Source organism: Peromyscus eremicus, chromosome 5 (genome assembly GCF_949786415.1).
Source record: "Peromyscus eremicus chromosome 5, PerEre_H2_v1, whole genome shotgun sequence".
In the NCBI taxonomy this organism is placed as follows: Eukaryota; Metazoa; Chordata; class Mammalia; order Rodentia; family Cricetidae; genus Peromyscus; species Peromyscus eremicus.
Window position 1 is genome coordinate 29,742,667 of NC_081420.1, and position 20,053 is coordinate 29,762,719.

Genomic DNA, 20,053 nt, shown 5'->3' on the forward strand with positions numbered 1-20,053 from the left:
GATTGAATCAGTATCACACGAATACAGGCTGATGTGTAGGCTGGGTCTTCACTTCACTCACATAGTGATGCTGCACCTCAGTGAACACAGGGAAAACACAGCCTGGAAAGTAAAGGTCACGTGCAGAAAGTGATACAGCCCTGCTGGGGTAACTCAGGCCAGAGCCTTGTCTTCCTCATGTGCAGAAATCAGTACACGGGGAACCAGAAGGAAATGGCTCAGAGGACAAGAGGCAGGTAAGGACCCACCAGCCAGGAAGTCCACGAATGCAGCAGTGCAGGCTGGAAGCAGGCAACTGTAGAAGCAGGGCCTGTCAGCTCTGACATCACCCCCATGCAGTTGTCAAATTATGTTCCCCAGTCAGACAGTACAACAGTTCTAAGATTTCCCATCAGGCCCCCTGAGCAGTGGCTGAGAACTCACAGAGCATGGGAAGGGAATGCAAGAGGCCACAGGGAAGAGAAGTGTGCCCAGATGTAGTGATCAGAACAGAATACACAGCACAGCTTTACACTACTGCTGTGGACAACTAGACTGGACTGTGAGATTCTTTGGGCCCTGGAATGGTGGCACACTCCTTTAATCCCAGCATGCAGGAGTCAGCTCTCTGAACTCAAGCCCAGGCTGGCCTCAAACTATCATCCCTCTGCCTCAGCCTCCTGAGTACTGGGACTACAAGTGTGCAGCACCACACCTGGCTTCCCTCCCAGTTTTTTCTATTTGCTGTTGATTTCTGTCTGCTGATTCTACATGTCAATCCATGAAAACAGACACGCAGATAGAGGTGCCAGTGAACCTGGTTTTTGGAGCTAAGTGTGAACCATATGCTCCCTCTCTGTGTGATGACACAAGTCATAGGTGCAGTTACTGAGGGTAGTCCTGAAACACAGAACACTCCCAATATGAAATGACAACATCAGCCATCCCTGTAACCTGGGCTTCCAGCACTAAAATCCCTGATCTCATGACCTTAACCCAAAGATTACTCAGTACATCAAATATCACAGCATAGTCCTAAACCACACCAGAAAGGTACAAACATCCTTAGGAATAGTCCTATCACAAAGTAACTGCCCCCCCTACAACCCCCCACAACACACACACACACACACACACACACACACACACACACACACACACACACACACACACGTAACCTGAATTAACTTCATCTAGCATTTCTTCACAGTCCAGTGTTCCCAATGACAAGAAAAGGACATAGAAATTGGCTAGGCACTTGAGGGTCAGGGACACCAAAAGAGTCAGTTTCAGTAATGATCCTGGTTCACTGGCCAGGAATGCTAGAAGGGAGCTCTGTAAAGCTGGATGTCTAGATTATCATGGTAAAAAATGAGTTACATTTATTTCTAACTTTAGCCCATCTCCCAAATGATTGAACGGTATCTTTTCGCAGGGAGGAATGTTGCAGGAGCTGTGCTCAGGTCTCTCTGTTGAGACCCATGAAGGAAAAGCTATTTCCTTCTGACCAAGAGACTGGACTCTACCTCAGGCCTGGGTGCATCTAACATTCCAAGCTACTCTCAAACAAAAGAGTTAATCACCTGGCTAACAAAACAAGGAGAAAGGGAGAGGAAAAGTAACTCACAGGACAGCATGTGGACTTGACCTTCAGCATGGTGGATTCCTGCTGCAGTCCACAGAGGTATCTCCAAGCTGTGCCTGAGCACTCACTGCATGGTGGATTTAGCTTTTGCTAGTATAGACAAAAAAAGAGTTTCTGGGCTAAATGCTGTTTGATGGAGGTATAGACCCACTGCTTCCTAGACTTGGTGGTGAACATAGATTCCAGATCTGGCAGTAAAAGTATCTCTGCCATGTAGAGAAGCTGTGGGGTTGGGCTCAACAGCCAAAGTCACCAGGCAGCTTAACAGTTTAAAATCTCTCCTGGTCAGAGAAGGACTATAGATTCATAATAAGACAGATTCAGATGAAATAAAACTCTAAATATTTTACAATATGTGTAAAAATGTATGTAGGCTTGGAAGAGAGAGGAAAAGGAGTATATGCAGTTATATAAAGAAATAGATGTTTAAAAAATAAAGTCTTTAGAGAGACAATAAAAATAATATAAAAGTTAAGCCACATAAAGATGAAAATAACAGAGTCTGGATTCTGTTGTCTTTAGGATTTTTAACTTGAGAGAGACATTTGATTGCAAAGGCTGCTGTGTTAAATATATATATTTTATAGTATCTTGACTTCAAAATTTGTTCTAAGGATATGTTGCTTTGGCAAGAAGGCTCTGCTTCTGTTTTCAAAGGAAGCAAGAGGCTGTGGATTTGTTCCAGCTTAGGATTGATAAGATATGATCAAGCGAGATCTCCTGATCCTTGACAGATGGTGTCTATCAACAAAGATTTTATAGATGTGTTGTGCCTAGATCGCGACCCCCAGAGAGACCACCAAGGATGAGTGTACCAGAATGCAAAAGCAAGGTTTAATTTGGGATATCCAAAAGCAATACAAGCCTAGGCAGGGACATCGTCCAATAGATCCAACGCAGTGGAGGCTGGAGGAAGTGCCCACCTCTCTGCAAGCTCAGTTTTCAAAGGCAAAAAAATCACAAGGTTACATCATTTAGGGGTGCTTGTATGGGTACAATTCTGATTGGTTTGTGTCTAGGAATTCCAGAAACTACGATTCAATTTTCATTCTAGGGAGGTGGTTGCCTGTCATCATTTCTCATTGGCTGCCCCTAGATGGGGGCATCTGGTGATTACACAGTCACTATGGAAATGAGGGTTGGGACATTCCATGGTCAAACAGTTACCTAGGGAACCAGGGAGAGGACATTCCATAGTCCGGCAGTCATTACCTCCTGACTACCTTTTGACTTTTTATTTTTACACTTCCTGGTTTCTGGAATCTGGACTGACAAGTTTCAGTAACTCCTGACCTGTTCCAGTAACCTATGGCCTGTAGCTAAAAGGAGAAGTCTTAGGCTTTAGTTTTAGGGTGAAAGCATTTTGGTCTTATTTTGGTTCCACAGATGGTCTTCCCAGGAATTGACCATTATCTTGAATTTGTTGGTGTCCAGTGGCCACCACTGGAGCCACACAAATATGAGTGTCCTGCATTGCCACTGGAGCCATGGTGATGTCCAGGCCAGAGATTCTGCCAACCTGTCCCTTGGTGACCATAGGGTTTAGTTGGGGAGGATATCTAAGATGGGAAACATTGACAGATAAAGCTACCACTTTAAGTGGTGCAATTATAATTCCAAATGCTCATCTGAGTTGTTTTATCCTGAGCACAGCAGTTGCACTTGAATATACTTCTCTTTCAGGCAATAATTGTAGCTCCACAGTTACTGGCCCACTTCTCTAATAGCAGCCCAGCTGGACTTTAACATCTCACCAGATCCTCCTCCTACCCCTGCCAATAAATGTAGTTTTAAACAAATCTCTATAGTTCTATTTATCAATAAGTCTAGGGAGTCAGCAGGGAGGTTGAAAAGCAATTAGATGACCTTCCCTCTTCATCAGTGTCTCCAAAAAGAGTGCTTCCTTCTGTTCCACCAAACCAAAAAAGACTGCCACACTTGAAGTCCTTCCCTATCAGTGGCCTTGGAGTCCAGCTTGCAAAGTCACCTCCAGGATTCAGGACAGATGCTACAGCAAAGTGAAGGGAATTTAGGATATCTCTAATGTGAGGGTTGAGGAAAAACTCACATGGCTGCTGATCCAGTCCTGTCTCTTTATTGTTCTACCCTAGTACTAAATCTTCTCAGCTCTAATCCTCAGCTCTCATTCTTCTCAGCTTTTCCCTCTATCCATCCTACATATATTTACAACAAACTTTTTATACTAAAAAATTTACAAAGGCCAATATCTGAGGGAGTCAAGTAACCATGGCAATGCCCATTTTCAAGGTTCCTGGTGTAAGACTGAGACCTGAAGTCAGGGGCACAGTGCATGGAGAGACAAGCTGCGGAGATCTGCAGAAGGTCAGGTCTTATCAAATAGACTAGCAAGAGAAGAATTGGCATCATATCTTAGGTAGCTTTGTGTTAATAACCTTGGTTAGAATTGGCATAGTAAGCCGGGCGGTGGTGGCGCACGCCTTTAATCCCAGCACTAGGGAGGCAGAGCCAGGCGGATCTCTGTGAGTTCGAGGCCAGCCTGGGCTACAAAGTGAGTCCCAGGAAAGGCACAAAGCTACACAGGGAAACCCTGTCTCGACTAACCAAAAAAAAAAAGAATTGGCATAGTATTTAGGCTGCTTTGTGTTAATAACCTTGGTTAGACGTCTGTAACTCTAACCTTGTGCATCTCTGTAAAGTTTTTAACTTATGATCCATTTACAGAAACATTCAGTCTAGTTTGAAACTGCTCTGAGGTTTTAAATCAGCAAAATGTATGTAGCTTTTCTTAGATTGGGGAGAAATTGTTATTTTCTTATGTTAGTCTGAGTTCAAGGAAAAAGGCACACCTTTAAGTTCTACAGTCCTCCAGGGACAATAGATCTAATTGTGAAGCATATCCTAGTATATTTTTTATAGATCAAAATTATACAGATTAGTGAGAAGTCATCTTCCTGACCATCCATGCATATATATGCCCAACAGATGGAATATATACATGAGATAATGCAGTGGGAAAACACCCATAGCTGTTCTTAGGGAAGAAATGAAATGGCACATGAGAGAAACTACAGACAGGAGCAACTGATTGTTTACAGTCAGTAACTCCATGTCCTTGGCAGGTGGGGCTCCCCATCAGAGAACATTGTGGGTCTACCTGCTGAACATTAGTTGTCACTTGCTGTATACTCCCATGGCCTCTTGCTACCAGCAGCTCTCAGCACCTCCCTACTACTACCTGTGCATCTCTCTGTCTTTTAGATGCCATCTGACTCTCTATGATTACTTTCTGTCAACTAGTTGCTGGCCCTGCCTCCTGACCCAAGGTTGATATGTTTAATCAACTGTGGTGGTATTGTGTTCCCCAAAATATTGTGCACACTAATAAATTTATCTGGGGTCAGAGAAGAGGACAGCCACAATATTAAACATAGAGGATAGGCTGTGGTAGCACACAACTTTAATCCTAGCATTCCAGAGGCAGAGATCCCTCTGGATCTCTGTGAGTTCAAGGCCACATTGGAAACAGCCAGGCGTGGTGACTCATGCCTTTAATCCCAGAAAGTGAGCCTTTAATCCCAAGGAGTGATGGCAGAAAGCAGAAAGACATATAAGGCATGAGGACCAGAAACTAGAAGCATTTGGCTGATTAAGCTTTTAGGCTTTGAGCAGCACAGTTCAGCTGAGATTCCTTCTCGATGAGGACTGAGAAGCTTCCAGTCTGAGGAAACAGGATCAGCTGAGGAGCTGGTGAGGTGAGGTAGCTGTGGCTTTTTCTGCTTCTCTGATCTTCCAGCCTTCACCCCAATAACTGGCCTCAGGTTTGATTTAATTAATAAGACTTTTTAAGATTCCTGCTACAATCAACTCCAACACAAACTCGGGGTTCATAGTGTTATATATCCCACAACACATATGATTGGTGAGAAAACAAAATTTATTTTGAAATGGCTTTTAAGGACTCACAGAATTTAGCTATTACAGTTGGTTGTGGAGAAATACAATAGTCTACAAAAGCATAATTTCTGCAAAGAGAACATGTAGTAATCCAAGGTAGTTCTCATGATAGATGAGTTGAGAGAAAGTGGTAAAGGTCAGCAGTTAGAAGACCACACTGTCTGCACCTGTCCCCAATCCTAACACAGTGATGGGCACATACCTGGTGAGTGTGGACAGTAAAGCAAAATGAAGTTAAAATGTGCATTAAGGACCAATCACTAGTCAACTGCAGTAGCTGTCATCATCCACAGAAGCATTTACTATGATGTAAGCAGGTTAAGGCAAGTGATGGGGAGAGTTGAGGAGCCAGGAAATCACAGCATGTAGAGCTGGCATGCTTGTCTGTGCAGTGAGGGGGCATTTATTTAGGGTCACCCTAGAGAACTTTGTAGGCTCTCTTGTGGGAATTGTTTGCCTCCTTTGTTGTTTACACAACAGGAAACCCAACCACTCTGTGATCCTGTGACCTGGCAAAGGGCACTGATGAATGTCGGAATAGGAGAGAGGAATGTGGGCATCCTAAGATCAGGCTGCCAGGAGGAAAGTGCCCCCATCTTGGAACATGGGTTCAACCTATATGTCCATCCTCACAGGGTTGTAAGAGCTGTGAAGATACTGAATAGAGAACTGTTTCCCACATAGTAAATGTGTCTTTATGGAGAAGAGAACCTGCCACAGAACAGGAGGGTGTTGGTTTCATTGTGCCTGATGAAGAAAAGGAAGGGGCGGTCAGCACAAAACGTTGGGCCATCAACACATGAGTCATAGTGTATATTTACCATGGTGGAGGCTGCAGCCTCTGTGCTTTCTTCATTCACCTCCACAACACTCTTGTGAACACACTTAGACACACACAGGTTTCTCTCCAGAGACATTCCTGATAAGTCAGCTTTGCCCCCTTGGAAGATATCCACCATTCCCAAGTGCTGAAACACAGACTTCATGTCATAATTCTCTTGCAGTTTAAATTTTGGAAGGAAAACCCCAACATCAGTGCTCCTCATAAAGTCTGGTTTGGTCCAGGATGTTAACTTCTCAAAAGTGAGATTGTTTTCCACCTGACAAAACAGAATTAGAGACTTTCAGATTCACAGTTGAGGTCTTACCCAGAAGCTCATAGGCACTTCCCACTCACATTACCCTACAACATTATACGGGGGGACCTGACAATTCATGTGGCCAGGTAGTGTGAGGATCCCCTGTCCTGTGAGCTTGTATGAGGCTTCACAGATGGGCATGGAAGAGAAGTAGCCGATGGTTGGGAAGACCTGGCTGTCCTCTCCTAAATCATTTCTGAGACATCTTTTATTCTGACAGATGTCCATGTCAGGTGATTATGGTTTAGGTTGTATTTGTTTTGTTTTCTTGATCTAGACTTAGTTTTGAAGATAGTACATCATTGCAGCTTTTTTAAAAAGTGGAAAAAATAAGGACTTTTGGTGTGAGCCACACCAGAACGAAGGTCTATCCAGGGTTGGATTCTATGCATTTTGTGGCCTGTTATGGCTTTCAAGGGAACTTTCCCCCAAAGGCTCACATACTGAACCCTTATTCTGAAGCTGGCAGCAACATTTAGTGATGCACCTATGATTTAGACATGAGGGGGTCTAGCAGAATGAGGAAGTAGTTACAGGAGGTGTACCTATGAAGGTCATCCTTGGTCCTTTGTCCCTTCTCCTTTCTCTGCTTCCTGTTTATTGAAAGGTCTGTAGTCTCTGTCATTCTAGAAACCATTGATGGGGACAGGTAACTTGAAATGAACCCTCTGAATCTGTGATCCAACATAAATCCTTCCTATCCCGGGTAATTCATGTCAGGCATTTTGTCAGTGACGATACACTAACACCATAGACGCCACAGTGAGGAAGCTGGATGGGGAGAGCCAGGGGAGCTGTTCTGCTTACAAAGATCCCTTAGGTCATGCATACTCCTCTGCCTACTGTTCAGAGGATGGCTGGCACACTGTGGGGTACCCTGCTGCAAGGAAGACCAAGATGTGTCATAATGCTCTGCCTGACTCTGTCCTCCTCAGCTGCATCCCTCCTCTTCCTCTTGGTTTGGGTAAAGTGCAAACTGTCTATTTTATGTTCTCAGATACTAAAAGAAAATACTAAGGAAGGTCATGATATGGGTTATCTTTATTTTGGGTGGCTATATACCAAGCCAATGTGTAGAGTTCATTGTCTGAGTTGTCTTCATTTTATCCTATCAGATAGCCATCTCCATTTAGTGATGAAGTTATGTTCTGTGTCAAGGTCACACAACCCACAATGGGAGTCTCAGACACAGCTTTGACCCAAAGACCAGCACCTGCACTCAGCTCTAAGCTGGGTACCATCTACTCAGATGGAAATTGCTAATCTGCAAACACTGCTTTCTGTTCTAATGAGAATGGACACTGGATTCTTCTCAGGGACATTGAGAGAAGTGCCTCACCTTGCTGAGGTCCACACCATCATCTGGGAGCAGGACCACCAAGCTCAGCTCCATCCCCTCATAGGGCATCACCAGCACCTGTGCCTGAACTTCTTCCACATAGGCAAGTTTAAATACGTCTTCCTGATACATCATCTGCACTGGTCTTTTCTCCCTCTGAACAGAAGAATCCAGAACATAAAAGATATTAATGAGAGAGTTCAGAGGGTTTCCAAATGAGTGGAATTTAACAGCAGAAGTGTTTTTAGCACTCACAATGAAAACACTATTCATGGTACAGTGAACACTTAGTCAATATCTATAAGCCTCTTCCTCCTATCATCAAAATATTTGAGTGCAAGCTGCATGGACTGTTGTAGATAGGGTTCTACAGTTGTGATGAAACACCATCACCAAAACCGACCTGCGAAGGGAAGAGTTTATTTCATCTTACAACTCTCAGGTCACATTCCATCACTGAAGCAAGTCATCAGGAACTCAGGTAAAAGCCATGAAGAATGCTACTTATTGACTTGTTCCCCATGGATTACTCAATCTGTTTTCTTACATAGCTCAGGACCATCTGCCCAGGGTTGGAGCTACCCACAATGTGCTGGGCCCACACCAATCAAGAATGAAGAAAATGCCCAACAGACTTGCCTCTAGGCCAGTCTTATAGAGGCAATTTCTCAGTGCAAAGTCCTTCTTTTCAAATGGCTCTAGCTTGTCTAATTTGACAGAGCAACAACCTGGATAAGGATTAACTAGGGAAAGATGATTTGTCATCCAGCAATAAATGTGCCACTCAAATATTAATATTTTAAAATCCTGCTTGGGTCTAAAATGATCGAAAGCCTTTGTCCACAGGGTAGCACCTTTCGGAGCCGGACAAACCTTTAGGAGGTAGGGCCTATTGGGAGAAAGTTAAGTATTGGTGGGGGGAACACCTGAAGAAGATCTTTGTACTACAACTCCTTCTTGTTTCTCTCTTTTGCTTCCTGACTGCTGTGAGGTGAACAAGCCCCCACCATGCATTTCCTCCATGCTGTACTGCATCACCAAAACCCAGAGTGATTGGACCAACTGACCCAGACTGAAACTTCTGAAACCATGAGCCCAATTAAATATTTCCTACTTTAATTTGGTTATCTCACAGGGTTTGCTATGCTAATGGAAAGATGATCACCGGCACACCAGAAATAGGGTTGCCACCATCTAACATTGTCAACCATTATATCTAAGGCAACAGCGAAAGCAATTGTAAATAACAGAAAAGCTCTCATAAACTAGACGGAGATATTTTCAAAGTGGTATAAATGGGACTACAGACAGATATATCCTCTCAGAAAACAGTCTGGAAACAGGAGCACACATGCTCAGAGGTTCACGATGGATCACAATCTTATAACCCACCACAGAGCAGAGCGCTCTAGAGCACAGGTATTCACAGGCTAGGGCAGAGCTCCATCCTGATAGCCCAATAGGGAGAAGGAAATTCCCAGTTAAATGGCAACAAATTGGGGACCCTCTGGACTGATCTCCATGCATCTTTGTGATGCATTACAGTCTGATGACCCATCACAGGTAGATAGTTCTTTTCAACACTTGAAAAGTTAGGGGCCGTCTGGACAGATTCTCGTGAATATTTCTATGATTAATCCAGTTTTTTTCTGTTATGATAGTCCAGAGGTATTTTTTAAACACAGAAGTGGGCTGACCATCTGGGAAGATCTTAATTACAGTGGTACATTAAACATAAAAATTTGCTACAGACCACCCATAATGAAGATTAAATTACTCAATAAAAGGACTTATTTTTATAAAGCTTTTTAAAACACCCATAATAAAAACATAGTAAGGAGTGTATCATTCATGATGCTCCAAACCACATCAAACTATATTTTTATAGGTATAGGGCAAACAATTCTAATATCTACTTTAATTCAAATTATAATCCAATTAAGACTGAAATCTTAGTCACTCAGTTTCAATATTAGAAAGTGATCAATACTGTTTAATAATGATAAATTGTGCAATAATTTTATATGATTATTTTAATTAAAAATAGCTCTGTTACATAAATATTCATGTTACTTTCTACTTTGCCTCATGTTCCATACATAGATTATACTGTTAGCAGCTTAGTTTTGCTGTTCTAGAACATAAAGAAAATTTAATTTCTAAAATGAAGTGGGAACAATGGTTTTATGAGAAATTATCAGAAGCAGTAAGAGCCACCAACAGGATGTAAAATAACACAGGGTATAAATACTCTTCATTCCTATCATTTTCTACAGTTTAACCTTTCATTCAGAAATATGTTTCAAATGGTTTTCTGTGCTTTCCTGTTCTCTTTCTTTCTGCACTGAGGATCAAACCCAGCACCGACATAGGACATGTGAACTCTACCAATGAGCCCCAGAGCTACACATTTACAATTACACCCTTCCATGCAATCTCTCCATCACACTGTCACAAACCTTTGGACACTGTTCCTTACCTGGTTCACTTTAAAGGGCATTTCCCTTGTGCATTCTTTGTCAAACTCTTTTTGCCACTTTCCTTTGAAATATAAGGCATTGACAAGAACCAGCCTGGTCTCAGAATCAACTGAGCCACCCGACAGCAACTCTGGAATTTTCCCTTTTGAGGAAGCAGAGATTCATTCAGGCTCATGTTATACATGTGTGAGAAATGAACTGATATGACATCTGGGCAGGTCCAAGCATCATGTTTTCAAGTTTGTGGAATGTGGATAAACATATTAAAAAACAAATCAAAACAACATACAAACACCCATTTTTGACTTGATGTCATGCACAGGAAGAGCATGGCTAATGTGTGGATATTGAAAAACTTCCAAGTCTCTCAAGGAAAGCAGGTTTGAGAAAAGCAGAAAAAGTGACTCTGGGATGAAAAACAAAGAAACAGGAAATGTGAAAAAGGTCACAGGGCACCAGAGTTTCCACCTGCATGCTAATGTTGGTTGCTATGTATATTGGGTCTGGAATCATCCAAGAGACATGTCTCTGGGCAGGTCTGTGAGGACAATTCCCAGAAAGAGTAACTAATGGAGAGGACGCTCTTCCAAGGAACCAAAGGCTTCCTGTGCTGCCCTGATATAAGGACTGAGAGGGAAGCAGCACTGTTTGGTCTGCCTGCCTCAGTCCCTGCTGGTGAGTACATCGACACTGTTCACATCTCTGCAACTGCGATTTTCAGCTGACACTGGAGCCCATATGGACTAAGACTAGTGACTCTCCAGAAACATCTAGGCTTTTCATTACCAACTGACTGTTAAGGTCTCCAGCCTCATAGACTGGGCAGCTACCAGATTCTCAGCCTGTCCATAAGCCGATGATCAGTAGCTGATTACTCAGCCTGTATTGTGTGTGCCATTCTATTAAATCCCCTTAGTAAAACTCTGTTCCTTTAGAGTACTCTGACTAATACACTACTGTGAAATACAGCATCTCATCTAGTACTCTGTCATCATGCCCGGCTACATACCACAATATGTCAGAGACTCAAGTACAATTACTAGTTTGGAGGATGTATTACTATTCTTCACTTCAGAGTCCCATCCATTCCTAGAGGAGATAATGCAGATAGAAGGACACATTCTCTTCTTCTCTATTAAGGAGTATCCTTTCAATGATCAAGACAATCCTTGCTAATTTATGACATCAAGAGTGCATAAGAGGGGCTGGAGAGATGGCTCAGCCGTTAAAGGCTAGGCTCACAACCAAAAATATAAGAGTGCATAAGAGGTAAAGACTCCAACAAAAAACTCACAAACAATTGCTGAGATGTTAAGAAAATATTCTCATTCTATTCTGTCTGTCTGTATCTTTCTTTCTCTTTCTTTTTCTCTCTCTCAGCAGAAATAGGAATATACCTACTGTTACAGAGACATCTGAATGGTTTAATTATCAATGATCTCAATGATCTCCAAGACCAATGCTGAAACATGTCATCTCTGAATTAAAAACAACTAAGTTCAACCCCCATTGGGTCAGTGTAACTAAACAGCCCTTACAGAGAAAATCAAGTCTCACTAGTTTCATCAAATGTAAGGAAGGGATCTGAAGCAGGAAATGTGGAAGCAGAAACAGGACTCCTCTTCAGAGGTAAAGGTGGTGTTGACTGAGGTAACACAGACTGTAGTAAAATCCAGCCCAAGGGCAAGATTATGGCCAAGGTCTACCCGTGCATCTCCATCTCAAAAATGGTGGAGTCACCTGGCCTGCCAATGGAGACCACCGCTGTTTTCTAATGCAATCTGTTAGACTAGAAATCAGGCCCATGAGTTCTCAGGACATTTGTATCAGCCCCTCTCTCCTAGAGAAATACACAAACAACTCTGTTTATAAAGTCTGAGTGTCTGAGTAAAATCTCCATGAATTCACTGAGGTCTAAATTATATCATGTGACCTAGCTGGTCTGTATCCCCTTGACTCTGAAATAACAGTGAGATTAGTCAGTGGGGGGAGAAGGGAAGTTAAGAGAAAGGAGGGAGGGAAGAGGAAGGAGGAATGGATGGAAAGTACAAGAATGTGGGGTGTGAAATAACTTGAAATCCTGACCTTCAGTCTGTTTGGAGACCCATGTGTTTATGTGTTTCCGGGACTCCTCTGCTGCTTTGACAAAGGACAGCTGCTCCAGCTCCGAGTGGTAGAACTGAAGACAGGACTCCTTAAATGTCTGGAAAGAAACAAGTTCAGTGAGGTAACATTGCAAAATATAGTGTCAGCAAGTGTTCCAACCTTCTGAATACTATGGCATTAAAAAATAAAATACAACCAAAATTAAAATGAGTGTAAATATCACTTTAAAGAACAAACATCTTTTTATACTAGGCCTTGTAAGTGGGAATAACCAGATATGAATAAATTAAAAATTACATGAATAAATAAAAATAAAAATATTTCTGATTTGAAATATTTCAAGATATCAATATAGAACTGTGATCTTTGGGCAAGATTCACTATGTAGCCCAGGCTGGCCAGGAACTCAGGACCTTTCTGTCTCTGTCTTCTAAGTTTTCAAGTGCAGGTAGTAGAGATGTAAACAATCACAATGACTAGAACTTGATCCTTTATTTTCCCAAGTTTTTTAGGGTCCTTCCTCTGTGATCTGTAGCAAAAAGTATTTGACTACAATTGACATCATTCTACTGATACAACTTACTGGGAGGAATTCACAAGTGCTCTCTGCAAAGAGCCTGTTGGCAGTTCTAAGCGAGTATTTTCTGTTGGGCTTGTTCAGGTTACTGAGCAGCCGCTGGAAGCCTTGATGAACGTCTTTCTCTGTGTTTAAACCAAGTGCCTGTGAAGGAATAGAATAAAATATTATGAACTCAGTGATGAGATGTTGTGGTTGTAAATATAATTTTCAAGCTGAAGAGTTACTCAGGTAGTGAGGTAAGGGAGGCTCTGATGCGAAGCCAATTAAAAGCAGGAATTAGCTTTAATTGCTAAAGAATAATTACAAGTCTATTACTCTAAAAATAATATAGGTCTTAGCAACCCATGCCTCAAATGATTTCAACATCTTTCTTTTCCATTGTAATACTTGGGACTGACCCTAGCTCTAAACAAATGCTAAGCAAGAGTTTACCAGCTCTACCACTGAGTTATGCTCACAAGGCCTTCCCTCCACCTTTGAAAAAACTTTTCATTTGAAACTAAGTTGCCATTGCTAGCCTTGGACGGGGATCCTCCTTTCTCACTCACCTTAGTAGCTGGAATTAAAGCCCTGTGCCACATGGCTAGCATGAATCTATTTGTGCACCATTTTCTAGGTAAGTCTGGTCAAAATTTTGAGATTTCCTCCAAGTTATTATTCTGGAAAGCTCATTGCCCTGAAAGAAGTCCTGAGGTAGGGGTCAGGGTAGAGAGATGGCTCAGCAGTTAAGAGCACTGGCTGTATTTCCAGAGGTTCAATTTCCAACATCCACATGGAAGCTCACAACTGTATGAAACTCCTGTTCCAGGGACTTTCAGATCCTTGTACAGACATAAATGTGGGCAAAACATCAATGTACATAAATTAAAAACAAAAATTTTTTTTTAAAGAAGGAGGTCTCACAGGATTAGACTGGCTTTTTTCCACTTTGGCCCCTGCCCCATGAAACAGTGTGTGCACATTCCTACCCTCCCTTCTCAGCAACTCTTAGGCATGTGAAGCAGGTGAGGGGTGACAGACAGCTTACCTGAGACATCTGGACTGCAGTGTCTCCCTTCGCCCCCAAGAGGACCATAGCTAGAGCAGAGGAGATGCTCACAGGAGAGTAACATACATTTTTCGAAGGGTTGCTTTCACAGAGCATCTTTAAAAGGTGGATGGCAAAGGTGCCATTTGCTTCAGACAGAGAATTCATGATGCAGAGTCTGGAGACAAAGGAGAAATGGTACTCAACACAGCACTGAAGGTTCATTGATCTGACTCAGGGAATCTGGGACTCTACTCTTGGTTCTCATTCAAAGCCCAAAAGTACTTAAAATTGGACTTTAAAATTCATACTTGGTCACAGTTCTTCTAATCTTAGAATTATTATCTAAGTGTGGTCATGACAGCAGACCAAACTAGCGTCTGTGTCATCTGCATAGGTAGAGGTCAAATCATCAGGACTGCACACAGGACTCTGCTGAGAGAGGGGGCCTCTAGTCTCCTTCCATACACGCCAGCTCCTCTCTCTGAAGATGGTGGCCTGGAGGATAAATAGGAGGAGGAGGAAATGAGGAAGGGAAGAAGAAAACAGACATGAGCATCCAGGTCCTCTAGCCTGGCTTCAGCAAAGCTGCATTCTGGGTCTGCCTGTGAAGACTCCTCTGAGATGTCCAGGTGTGCATTAGACAGAGTCCCTGCATTTGCAGCTGCTACAGGACAGACATGGAGATGCTGAATGAGACCCAAAGACAGGCTGGTGTCACCAGCTCTGCTGTGGAGCAGGGAGCATCCACCTGCAGTGGCTGCTCAGGAGGCTTTGATCAGGTAATGGCACCAGGCTGTTTCTCTGTGGAGCATACCTCACTCCCAGATGAATGGACAGCTTGGCCCAGACTAAGTGACTGCTCCTGCCACAATATCCCAAATCTGAGTCCCTGCACATCCCATGGCTGTGCTCTGACTCTCATATGACCTTTGAACACTGGAAGTGTGTTCCCGAGTGCTTTCTACAGTGCTTAAATGCAGATCAGATAGCCAGCCTAGGGAGTCTCAGAACATCACAATCCATACTTCTTCCCTCTCCCCAGACAGAAGAACACAGCATCCTGAGATTGTGCCCAGATCCTGTGACTCTTCCCCATAATTCCTCCAAGTCTCTTCAGGAAAGTTGGGGCAGCTTTATTTAAATGACTGGCCTACTGCTTGGTCTTTTCATCTGACCCACCGTGTGACCCCTACACTCCTGCCCATCCTGATGTCCCTTTAAAGTTGCTTCTGAATCCTTGAAGTACTGTTTATTCCACCCAGAAGGTCATCTACCCCCTCTCCGTCACTGAGTTCAAACTACTCACCCTTCCCTCCTTCACTGGGGCAGGGCAACCTCAGGGCCTCTGCTCTGTCACCCTAGTGACGCTGCCTCAGCCAGTTCTGTCATCACTCCTAAGTGCAGTCCTTTCTCTTGCTGACTGTGTCTCCACCACACTTGGAGCTCTCTGAAGACACAGTGTAATGACATGGTACAAGGGGGCCTTGATGGCTTGGTGCCTCAGTAGGTGCGAAGATAGATGCTGTTCTGATACTTCTGCCTCCAACCATGTGGAGACCTGGGTATGGACTGGTCCCTGTCATTTTTAATAGATTCAAAAGCTGCTTGGTGCACTCAGATATGATTTAGCCTTCTCAGAACTCTGATTCCATCTGATGACCAGGCTTTGCTTCAGCTGCCTTCTCAGTTCTCTATATAAAATTCACAGGTCTCACTTTCCTAGGGCTACTACAAGGTCTAGACATAATTTACCTTGTTACAGGACTAGATAAACTCAAGAGAACAGATGTCAGTGTAACTTTTTACTATTGACTTCTCTCAGTATCTCCTGGATAATCAGATAAAAGAAACAGTTTTAAGGTTTGTCTATATGAAGATAGGAAAGCTGTCTCACTTCTGTTCACTCTGATGATGGTTAGGGAAGCCTCCCTCCTCCTCTGCTCCGTCAGCCTCTTCCATTCAGTAAATTTCTTCTGGTTATAGATTTACAGATATTTCATTGGGCTGAAGCCAGGAAATGTTCATACTTTTTAACCCAAAGTCATAGCCTTTTGCCATGACACCAGGATATAAATCTCCTCCAGCTGTCTGACAGATACCTGCAGGCTCCTGGAAAAGATGCTGTTACTATGTCAAGATATCTGGTCTGAAGAAAATTAACAGTCTCCAGAGCCCATTTTGACCCCACCCATTTTCAAGCTTATTTTACAATTTCACTTCCTCCTGGGACAGGCCAACCCAGAGAGGGTCCTCCAGATACACCAGTCCCTGCACCAGCTCTGAGGATGCCAACCACCAACAGAGGATTCCCCCTGTATGGATGCACCCCCCACCTCCAGAGAAACAAGAGATGTCATGGCTCATGTCCTCCTAAAGAACACATCATCCTTCAATTCACTGCTAGTACCAGCTCTCCAGACTCAAGCAGGAACCTACCCTGCAACCAGAACCTGGTTTTTCAAGATGTCTCAATAAAGGGCATATCCACCCATGTGTCTCACTCATTCACCCTTGCCTCTTCAGTACAACCAGGACACTTCTTTGTTCCATTCTTTCTGACAGTTATCTCTCTTCCTGTGGCTAGCCCCGCTCATGAGACCAATGGTAGCAATCTATTTTTTTCTCCTAGCAACCTGTAGTTGATATATTATGCACCCCAATAAACTTATCTGGGGGTCAGAGAACAGAACAGCCACAATATTAAACATAGAGGTCAGACAGCAGTAGCACACGTCCTTAATCCTATCGTTCTAGAGGCAGAGATTGGTCTGGATTTCTGCAAGTTCAAAGCCACACTGGAAACAGCCAGGCATGGTGACACACAGACACACACCTTTAATCCCAGGAAGTGATGGCAGGAAGCAGAAAGGTATATAAGGCATCAGGACCAGGAATTAGAGCCTTTTAAAGCTTTTATCTTTTAGCAGCAGTTCAGCTGAGATGCATTCAGATGACTCAGAGGCTTTCAGTGTGAAGAAACAAGATATGCTGAAGAATTGGCAAGGTGAGGTTAGCTGTGGCTTGTTCTGTCTCTCAGATCTTCCAGTATTTACCCCAATACCTGGCCCCAGGTTCGTTTTTATTAATAAGGCCTTTTAAGTTTCATGTTACAGCAACCTGTTTTTTCAGCTCCCTCAAGGAACAGGATTGAGATCTCCACGTCTGAGGTGGCCACAATGACAGCCAACTGAATGCTCCTTCACTCACACATCCCTCTGTACATGATCCCAACTCCCAACTTCCCTCTCCCACTTTGCCCCACAATCAGCAGAAAGCAGTCTTGGAATTCAGTGCCCTTATTCCCTCACTTGCTATCCATCACTCAACTTTTTATAATAATCAACATGGAGGAATGTTGGCATTCTGGCCTGCCCCTTGGAGACCTGCCCTGAATCCTGGACTAAATCCTCTTTTAGGGAAACCCCTCCCTTGTTCTTCCTCTTCCTCCTTCCTTCCTTTTTCACCATGAGGTGTAGACACCTCCACTTTCCCTCTTTCTCTCTGTCTCGTTCTTCCTCTCTCCCTCTTTCCCTCTCTTTCTCTCTCTATCTCTCTCTTATGATAAACTCTCTCCAAGTGAATGCCGTGCCTGGGGTGTGAGTGACTTTCCAACCTGTGATGCCACCCACCTTGCGTCTGTATGGCGTGTCTCCCTCACCCACTGGGACACTAATGCACCAAGGCTCCTGCATGCCATGTCATTACACAAGGAAGATGTCTGGCCCTCCAGTTCTGAGCACCTGGTTAAAGGTGGCATTTGAGGATGTCCAGTCACCATGGGATCACTGATTTTATAATTGGAATGAAGAGAGCTAGGACTGGTGAAGAGCCTGCTGATCTAAAAGGGTCCAGAAGTAAGAGACATTATTTTACAAACCCTTGAGAAGATGGCAGAGATAATCAAATGGGCTATGTTGTGGGATATGAGGGGAAGCAGGACAGAGGACAGTGGAGAAGGCCCCTAAGACCCTGCAGCACCTATGCCTGACTGAGATGGATCAATAAAGCTTCAAGACTCCAGCCCTAAGACCAGCCTCACTACCACTGACCACTGGGATTTCTAGAGAAGTCCCCTCTGTGAACGCCCACCAGACACCACTTGCCCTCTGTCACTTTTGCTAACCCTCAGGTCCTGGACATTCCCCTGGACTCAGGCTGGACCTTCTAAAGCTTGCCTCTGCCAGTCCCACAGCCTTGGACTGAGCCAGTAGCCCTCACCTGCCAACTTCACAGCCTCCTGAAGCAGTGTTCAAGGCTTGATGCTCCTGGAGTGCAGCTTAGCATCCTTTCCTGTTCAGGAAGGCCTTTTATTCACTGCAGGGGGCTGACATCATGCTCAGAGCCCCAGGCCAGAGGAAGAGGGACTGGCCTGACCTCATCCAGCTCTGTCCTCTGCAGGGTGGGGATAGGTGAGAGTCAGTGAACTCCTGGTCCCTTGAGAAAGAAGAATCTAGTAGGAGCCTGGGTCTCTGGATGACAGGACACAAAGAGAGAAGTTCACACCTATATTTCTCCCCAAGATCAAGGTTCCATATGGCTGAGCCTGAGAGCTCACTCAATTTCACACTACCTGTGACACACTCTGTCTAGAAATCTCTCCTCTCCATGTGCTCTCCTTCCTGGCTTATGGAAGGCCAGCTTTTCACCAATCTCTTCCTCCCAGAAGCTTCCTGGTGCCATTGGCTTCCCCAGGGTGCTCACTTTCTGTTGCTTGGCTCCATGTTTCCAGAGGCTGCTCACACCCCTTGTCTTCTGACCCCTGACCCAGCAGGGAGTGACAGCTGCTGAAGGGACAGAGGCTTCTGGCTTTCTGTCTCATCTTGCTGGAGGGAAGGTTGGCTTGCTTACGTGCAGAATCTGTGTCCCTCAGTCACCCTGTGTTCTCCACCCTGGAGGGGATTTCAACCATCCCTTCCTCCAGCTTCTCTAGCTCCTCTGCTTTGACCAAAAACTTCTGACCATCTCCTGCCTTAACTTGTGTTCTTGGGGACACTTTTCACTTTGGTCCCACATCACCGACACAGCTGGCCCATAGTTATTGTCCCTCCTTCTCCGTGTGTCCTCTGACACAGTTTCTCCTTCCTGTTCTGCTTCTCCTTCTTCCTCACCCCTGCTCCCTCCAGAGTCCTCCCTGCAATTGTGCTATTTATCCTCCTCCTCCTTCTATTTAAAGGCCATAATAATTTTTGTCTGGAATGCTCTGACTTTTTTCTCTTTGTTTGTCTTTTATTTCCTACATGTAGTCTGTTGGAACATGGGCCTTCCCTTCAGGGCAGAGGTCACTATTAATAGTCTAGATCTCACATAATTCTTTTCAGCATCTACTGCATCTGCCTTAAGTTAGTTATTGGTGTCATCCTCACTGTACTTCCTGCTTGATGGCACGTGGAGAACTGACAGTCCATGGTATCTATCTGGTGGGAAATGGTGCTGGTTACCTGAATCATCTGGCTTGCAGTGTTTCCCTTTGCCCCCATGAAGACCATGGCCAGGGCCGAGGAGATGCTCATGGGTGAGAAAAATACATTTTCTGAGCCGTCTTCACCCAGTATTTCCAAAAGGTTTAAGGCAAAGGTGCCATTTGCTTCCTGCAGAGGATCCATGATAGCGAGTCTGGAACGAGGGATTGAATCAGTATCACATGAATACAGGCTGATGTGTAGGCTGGGTCTTCACTCTGATTCATACAGTGATGCTGCACCTCAGTGAACACAGGGAAAACACAGCCTGGAAATGAAAGGTCACATGCAGAATGTGATACAGCCCTGCTGGGGCTAACTCAGGCCAGCGCCTTGTCTTCCTCATGTGCAGAAATCAGT

General features: G+C 44.0%; 1 protein-coding gene across 2 annotated transcripts in view; it reads right to left on the bottom strand.

The window, feature by feature from the left end:
- Positions 1-6,255: 6,255 nt before the first annotated feature.
- The window catches only part of LOC131911238 (serpin B9-like), a 65,408-nt gene continuing 51,610 nt past the window's right edge, over positions 6,256-20,053 (bottom strand). The window contains exons 2-7 of one of the 2 annotated variants that reach the window (XM_059263217.1): positions 19,673-19,847; positions 13,208-13,345; positions 12,604-12,721; positions 10,518-10,660; positions 8,039-8,194; positions 6,256-6,660 (exon numbers count right to left, since the gene is read on the bottom strand). In XM_059263217.1, the coding sequence (XP_059119200.1) occupies positions 6,256-6,660; positions 8,039-8,194; positions 10,518-10,660; positions 12,604-12,721; positions 13,208-13,345; positions 19,673-19,837 (1,125 nt within the window). In that variant the 5' untranslated portion in view covers positions 19,838-19,847. Of the gene's footprint in view, positions 6,661-8,038; positions 8,195-10,517; positions 10,661-12,603; positions 12,722-13,207; positions 13,346-14,231; positions 14,400-19,672; positions 19,848-20,053 lie in introns of those variants that run through there. The other variant, XM_059263216.1, reaches the window with a different exon arrangement.